Consider the following 7,353-nt stretch of genomic DNA (forward strand, 5'->3'; position numbering starts at 1 on the left):
CCCCCTGTAGTTGGTGCTGTCTGGGGCCTACCATGCCCCCCTCTGGCCTCACCAGCAGGCATGTAATATCTCTTTAGGGATGGAGTCTACTCTACCCAAACTGCCAGGGAATTCAGATCCCTTTGGGGCAGCTCTCAACCAGTGACTGATGGAGGGAGTTGGAGGATCAATACCCCAGCTCTCTCACCCCTCGGGTGAGATGACTCTGATCCCCCAGGGTTCCCCAGCGAGACTGAGCCCCAGATGCCTATAGTGAGAATTTGCTTAATTACAAGAGTGACCAAACTATCCCAATGTGACCAGGACTGAGGGTTCCCCAGATGCAGGATTTTGAGAGCTAAAGTTGGCAAGTTCCAGGCAAGTTGATTACCCCAGTGATAACGCATCGATTCATGACTGTTCCCTTCCTTCTCTCTGCCACATCCCTGCTCCCCTACAGCTGCTGTCTCCGAGACAAATACACTCAGTCCTCATCTCAATCTGTTTCTGAGAGACCCCAATCTCCTTCATGCCCTCTGAGCAGCCCATCAGCCACTCCAACCCAAGCTGAGCACTTGTGGGGCAGATGCTGTGCTGGGAACTTTCGGCCCACTACCTGCCTTTGCCTTGTGACCGCCTTTTGAGGAGGGGGTCTTCTGTCAGCTGCATTTTATGCATTGGAAAGCTGAGGTTTGACAGGAAAATGACTTCTCTGAAGTCTCACGGGTAAGTGGCGTGTCTCGGGGGATCGGACCTGGGGCAGAGACGGGCTTCCTCACCCCTCAGCACACACTTCCGCTCTGCGGTTGAGGGCCTGGCATGTGCTGGGCACCGTCTCACCCCCTTCTTTTTTTTTTTGCAGTACGCGGGCCTCTCACTGCTGTGGCCTCTCCCGTCGTGGAGCACAGGCTCCGGACGCACAGGCTCAGCGGCCGTGGCTCACGGGCCCAGCCGCTCCACGGCATGTGGGACCTTCCCAGACCAGGGCACGAACCCGTGTCCCCTGCATCGGCAGGCGGACTCTCAACCACTGCACCACCAGGGAAGCCCTCACCCCCTTCTTATGCATGATTTCATTTAATCCTTACACCACTCCCGGGAGGCGAGGCAACTATTCCCCCACTTTGCAGAGCGGGAAACCAAGGCCTGGAGAGGTGGCGGAGCCCAGGTTCAAGCCCAGGCAGGCTGCCACTGAGCGCACATCCTTAACCACCAGGCTGGTGCCTCAATACGTGTAATTTCCTTTTGGGCGGCGGCTGTGGCTATTTGGGGATGGGGGAGCCTGGCTGCCAGTGAGGCCAGCTGGCGGGGGGGGAGGAGGGGCCCAGATGGCAGACCTGGCTGGGAGCCCACAGACCGGTGTCTGGACTGGCAGGCTGAGCCCAGGCCTGCCCTGACCCATCATTGCCAGCGCCGGTTCCTTGGGGACCCTCCTGTGCCCTGAAGCATCCTCCACTCCTCTGCCCCCACCTCTACTCCTGCGGTTGGCCCAAATACCAGACAGGGCAAATCTCAGCTTTCCCCCAAACATTCCTCGCTCCTGTGGCCCGGCCCAGGCTGGCCGAGGTTACGCAAGCAGAGCTGGGGAGGCGGCGGGGGCGGGGGGGGGGGGGGAGGGGGGTGGTGGCGCGGAGGATTGGGGGGAGGTGGGTGGGACAGAGGGGACAGGCTGGCCTGTCCTCATCACCCCATCCGGTGCCTGCCTGCCCTCCGCAGGGCGGGGAAAGGGTGGGCCAGCTCCCCTGAGCCCCTGGGAGAACAGGCTGGCGGGGGGGAGAGTGGCCAGCGCCAAGAGATGGGGGGCGGTGGCGGCCACAGCAGAACCTCCAGGAGGTGACCGCCTGCTTTCCATTAGGGAACCCTGGTCAGCAGTTCCGGCAAGACGGCAGACCTGGGGCTGGCTATGGTAAGTTGGGGCAGGGGAGGGTCTGAGGGTGGGGCCTGCCTGCCCGCCCCCCTCCATGCGGGGATGCTCCTGTCGCCATGGTGACCCGGTGCCCAGCCTGGGGACACCCTGAGCCGTCCCTCAACTCCCAGTGGCTGAGCCTACTGCTGTTGCCCCTGCTGCTGCCTGGGCCCCCGCCCGCCCTCGGCATGGAGGACGCCTCGTTCCCCCACCTGGGGGAGAGCTCGCAGCCCCCGCCCCGGGCCTGCCCCCCACGCTGCTCCTGCCCCCGGGCTGACACAGTGGACTGTGCCGGCCTGGACCTTCGGGTGTTCCCGGACAACATCACCAGGGCAGCTCAACACCTCTCCCTGCAGGTGGGGCCTGGGGTGGGGGTGCAGGGTAGCTCCCAGGGGAAGCGGGGAGCCTGGGGAGTGGTTGGGTTGAGAGTGATGGGGTGTGGGGTCCACATGCAGGGGTGAGGCATTGGGCGTGAGGGTCTTGGCACTGATGCGAGTCGGCCTTGAAGAGGGTGCAGGGCCCTGTGTGTCCGGTGAGAGGAGGTGGGGGCACAGATATTGGAAGTGGGAGGGGCTGAGGGTTTAGGGGTGTCGGGGAAGTCAACGTCTGGTGATTACGGGGTTGCTTGGGGTCAGCGTGGCGGGGCATTTGAGATCAACTGTAGGGGTGCATGGGGCGCTGGGGGCCACTCTCTTTTTGGTTACAGGGTTGTTCCGAGGTAATAAGGCATTTGGGATCGAGTAGAGGGCGATGGGGTGTCAGAGCTCACTGCTGAGGCTGACGGGAAGCTGAGAAGCAGGGCCCAGGGTCACGGGGGTCAGGGTGTGAGTGCCCCGCTCCCTGCCCCACAGAACAACCAGCTCCAGGAGCTCCCCTACAACGAGCTGTCACGCCTTAGCGGCTTGCGGACCCTCAATCTCCACAACAACCTCATCTCCTCCGAGGGTGAGGGGGACGATGGGAGGCGGCCCCTCCCCACCACGGTCCCCGCCGCCCTCTCCCTCCCCAGCTGGGTCTGTGGGCAGGTCTGTGGCTGTTCCCAGCACTGCCCTTTGCTGAGCAGGATGGAAACTCAGGGGATGGGGGGCAGGGGCTGTGGCTTTTGAGGATGTGGGGGGCGGGGCCTGGAGGAGCCTCTGCCAGTCCCTGGCTGGGTGGGAGCACAGACTCCGCCCTGCCCCCACCCCACACCAGCGGTCCCCTCACTGCCCACCTCATTCACAGGCCTGCCTGACGAGGCCTTTGAGTCCCTCACGCAGCTGCAGCACATCTACGTGGCCCACAACAAGGTGAGCCCCCCTCACACACACACACACACACACACACACACACACACACACACACACACACGGGGTGCAGCCGGGCTGGGGTCACATAGCGCAGAGGGTAGATGGGACAGCGGGCGGTGGGGTGCAGGAGCGGGGCCACAGGACCAGTGCAACTCTACTCCCGCAGCTCTCTGTGGCCCCCCAGTTTCTGCCCCGCTCCCTCCGTGTCGCTGATCTGGCTGCTAACGAAGTGACGGAGATCTTCCCGCTCACCTTTGGGGAGAAGCCTGCGCTCAGGTAGCCCCTGGCCCAGCCCAGGCCCCAGGGGTCTCAGATATGCCTGGGGTCACTCCCCACCTTGGGGGGGGTCTGGTGGGGAGACAGGGCCCTGGATGCTCTGTTTGGAGAACTCAAGACTGAAGCAGAGACCACGTACGCTCACACACACACACACACACACACACACACTCTCACACTGAAGGTGGCTGGGGTGCGGGGCGGTGGGGAGGCCAGGGCGGGGCTGGTGGCCGGAGCCTGGCTCCCCTCAGGTCCGTGTACCTCCACAACAACCAGCTGAGCAATGCGGGCCTGCCGCCCGACGCCTTCCACGGCTCCCAGGCAGTCGTCACCCTCAGTCTCTCCAGCAACCGGCTCAGCTATGTGCCGCCCAGCCTGCCGTCCTCGCTGGAGCGGCTCCACCTGCAGGTGCCCCTCCTTCCCCTCACCATCCCCGGGTCCCCACCTCCCTGGGCTCCCTGCACCTCTCTCCTGCGACACCCCGACACCTCCTTGTTATCCCAGTAGTCAGAAATGTCTCTGAGTCCCTTCCACTGGCACTGGTCGCTCACAAGCTCTCTGTGGGCAGCCTTGCTCAAGCGAGCTCCTGGTCCCTTACTCAAGAGCCCTCTGTGGCTCCCCACTGCCCTCTGTCCCGGACCCTCAGTCTCATGCTCTGCTCCCTTCCCAGAACAACCTCATCTCCAAGGTGCCCCGAGGAGCCCTGAGTCGCCAGACCCACCTCCGGGAGCTCTACCTTCAGCACAACCAGCTGACGGACAGCGGCCTGCACGCCACCACGTTCAGGTGGGGCCTGGGGACAGGGGGTTCGGGGGTGCGGCCTCGTGCCGGCAGTAGGGGCTGAGGACTCAGCATCTGGGGGCCCCAGGCCTCCATCCCCCACCTCTGTATGACTCTTAACTCAAGGCCTCACTTGGTGAGCGCCTACAATGGGCCAGGCTCAGCCAGGCACCTGGCAGCATCCTTGTCTCCAACCACACCCTGGGCCTCAGTCCTACTACCCAACAACACGGCTGCCACGTGAACATCTCAGACCCAGAACTCTGTCCTGGTCACCCCTACATTTAACCCTCAGTCTGGAATCTGCCCTGATCACCCCCAGGTTTACCTCCTACCCAGATCTCTCAACTCATCACCCCCAAGTTGGAATCTCCAGCTTACGTCTCTCGGGACCAGCCCTCAACACCCCCCACTCTGGGCGCCCAGCCCGACGCCGACCCTCTCTCTCCTGCCAGCAAGCTGCACGGCCTCGAGTACCTGGACCTGTCCCACAACCAGCTGGCCACGGTGCCCGCCGGCCTGCCGCACACCCTGGCCGTGCTGCACCTGGGCCGCAACCGCATCCGCTGGGTGGAGGCTGCCCGGCTGCGCGGCCTGCGAGGGCTGCGCTACCTGCTGCTGCAGCACAACCAGCTGGGGGCGGCGGGGCTGCCGGCCGGGGCACTGCGGCCGCTGCGGGGCCTGCACACGCTGCATCTCTACGGCAACGGGTTGGACCGCGTGCCCCAGGCGCTGCCCCGCCGCCTGCGGGCCCTGGTGCTGCCCCACAACCGCGTGACCACACTGGGTGCCCGCGATCTGGCCGCCACGCCCAGCCTGGCTGAGCTCAACCTGGCCTATAACCGCCTGGCCAGCGCCTGCGTGCACCGCCGGGCCTTCCGCCGGCTGCGGGCCCTGCGCAGCCTCGATCTGGCCGGCAACCAGCTGACCCTGCTGCCCTCTGGCCTGCCCGCCAGCCTGCGCACCCTGCGGCTGCAGCGAAACCAGCTGCGGGCCCTCGAGCCTGAGCCGCTGGCCGGCCTGGACCAGCTTCAGGAGCTCTGCCTGGCGCATAACCGGCTGCGTGTGGGTGACATCGGGCCTGGCACCTGGCATGAGCTGCAGGCCCTCCAGGTCAGGGGTGGGCTGCTTGGCCACACTGAATGCCCGCAGGTGTCCCCACAACCCCTCCACTCCCCGGCCGGCCTGCCCAGCAACTCCCCTGCAAGGCTCTGAGATGCCACAAAGAGAGCTCCCACTGCAGGCCAGTCCTGGGGTGGATAAGACAGATCCGGCCCCCAGGCCTTTGTCTGTGCTGCCCCTGCCACCTGGTCCTCCACGACCACCCCTCCACCTCCCCAGCCTCTAGCTCCTTCTGAGTGCTGTTGATGCCCCAGAATTCAGGCCATCTGTGGGTGCCGGGCGCTACTCTAGGCCCTGGAGATGCCACTGGGCACAGAGGACACAGCTCCTGGCCCCTGGCACAGACATCCTAGTTAGGGAGAGAGCAGTCAGCAACAACCATAAGCAAACAGTTAGAAGGGCACGAGGAGGTAAAGGAAGGACCATCTTTGCAAGGGATTAACTGAACCAATGGTTCCCACAGCAGGCAGGGACCCTGCCTGTCTGGGCCCCCACCGCCTAGAACAGGGCCTGCCCCAGAGGGGACTCAGTTTACCTCTGTTGAGGGCAGGATTTGGCAGTCACAAAGTAGCTGAGGGAGGGGGCAGAAGGACCGGGCTGGGAGGAGAGCAGTTTGGGGCTTGGCTAAACGGGTGGCCCGGGGCCTGGGGCCGCCACGGCGCCATCTCTGCCCGCCTGCCCAGGTGCTGGACCTCAGCCACAACGAGCTGTCCTTCGTGCCCCCCGACCTGCCTGAGGCCCTCGAGGAGCTGCACCTGCAGGGCAACCGCATCAGCCACGTGGGCCCCGAAGCCTTCCTCAGCACGCCCCGCCTACGTGCCCTCTTCCTCAGGTGCCCTGAGGGTGGCAGGGCCAGGGGGCTCCAGGTGGATAAGGGAGGGCTGTGGGGGACGTGAGCAGGCCTGGGGGGGCACCTCCCCTCAAAAACGCCCTCACGCCCACCTCTCGGTCCAGGGCCAACAGGCTTCACGTGACCAGCATAGCGCCCGAGGCCTTCCTGGGCCTCCCGCACCTTCGCGTGGTGGACACAACGGGTAACCCTGAGCCAGTCCTGGTCCAGCTGCCACCCACAGCCCCACGTCGGCCACGGGCAGAGGGCCCCTGAGCCTGGAGGGGCGCAGTAGAGCAGCCCAGACACCTGGGGCTCTGCTGGGCTGTGGACTAAGGAGACAGCGCCCAACCTGGGGCCTCGAGCTGGCTCTCTCAGGCCTGGAGAGCTGGGCCCGCCTAACCCACGCTGGCCAGGATGCTGGGACAGGGGTGCCACCTCGACACACAGGGAGCCCAGGGAGAGACTGAAGCGTGCAGCTCGCACACTGGGTGTGCAGGCAACTCCGACCCTGCTGGACACTCCCCCACTGCCCGTGCAGATGGACACAGCAACAATAAAGCCTAGCCCGGGACCTCCCTCGTCATCCAGTGGTTAAGACTCCGTGCTTCCACTGCAGGGGGCGCAGGTTCGATCCCTGGATGGGGAACTAACATCCCACACGCCACACAGTGCAGCCAACAACAACAAAAGCCTAGCCCTTTCAAGTGTCCACCACCCGCCAGGTGCCCTTCAGCTTGTGGGAGGGGCTCTCGTCTTCCCTGCGTCCAGCAGAAGCAGCTGAAGCTCTGGGATGCTAAGTGGGTCAGGCAATTTGGCGCAGGTCCTGTGGCCAGTGAGCGGCAGGGCTGGCTGTCAAGGCCCTGAGACACACACGGGTCACCAGGCACCACCACGTATGACCTGACCACACGTGTAAACCCAGATACGCCCAAGGCCACCAGCTGAAGAGATACTCGCGGATGCCCCCAGGTGGGCCACAGACGCTCAGGACACGTGCACAGGCCTTCACACACGTCCTCGCAGCAAGTGTGCGCGGAGCACACATCCTTCACGGGCACACCCCCTGCCAGCCTGCTCCTCTCACAGACACCTCTCCATCAGCCCCCAGGGGAGCCGTGAAGGAGACCCAGCCCAGGCACTGAGGGCAGGAGCAAGAAACAAAGGCAGGA

At 64.6% G+C, this 7,353-nt stretch overlaps 1 protein-coding gene across 2 annotated transcripts; it reads left to right on the plus strand.

Annotated features, from left to right (window-relative positions):
• Positions 1-1,646: 1,646 nt before the first annotated feature.
• PODNL1 (podocan like 1) lies at positions 1,647-7,273 on the plus strand. 2 transcript variants are annotated; one of them, XM_049707098.1, is made up of 11 exons: positions 1,647-1,707; positions 1,835-1,885; positions 2,017-2,241; positions 2,737-2,830; positions 3,110-3,174; positions 3,341-3,450; positions 3,702-3,858; positions 4,121-4,236; positions 4,686-5,343; positions 6,036-6,184; positions 6,307-7,273. In XM_049707098.1, the coding sequence occupies exons 2-11, from the start codon at positions 1,883-1,885 to the stop codon at positions 6,455-6,457; spliced, it is 1,728 nt and encodes a 575-aa protein (XP_049563055.1). In that variant the 5' UTR covers positions 1,647-1,707; positions 1,835-1,882; the 3' UTR covers positions 6,458-7,273. The 2 variants fall into 2 exon arrangements, with proteins under 2 accessions (XP_049563055.1, XP_004277733.1); XM_004277685.3 differs by lacking the exons at positions 1,647-1,707; positions 1,835-1,885 and having other exon boundaries at positions 1,907-2,241.
• The last annotated feature ends 80 nt before the right edge of the window (positions 7,274-7,353 follow it).

The sequence above is a fragment of the Orcinus orca genome, chromosome 3 (assembly GCF_937001465.1).
Source record: "Orcinus orca chromosome 3, mOrcOrc1.1, whole genome shotgun sequence".
NCBI classification, from domain to species: Eukaryota; Metazoa; Chordata; class Mammalia; order Artiodactyla; family Delphinidae; genus Orcinus; species Orcinus orca.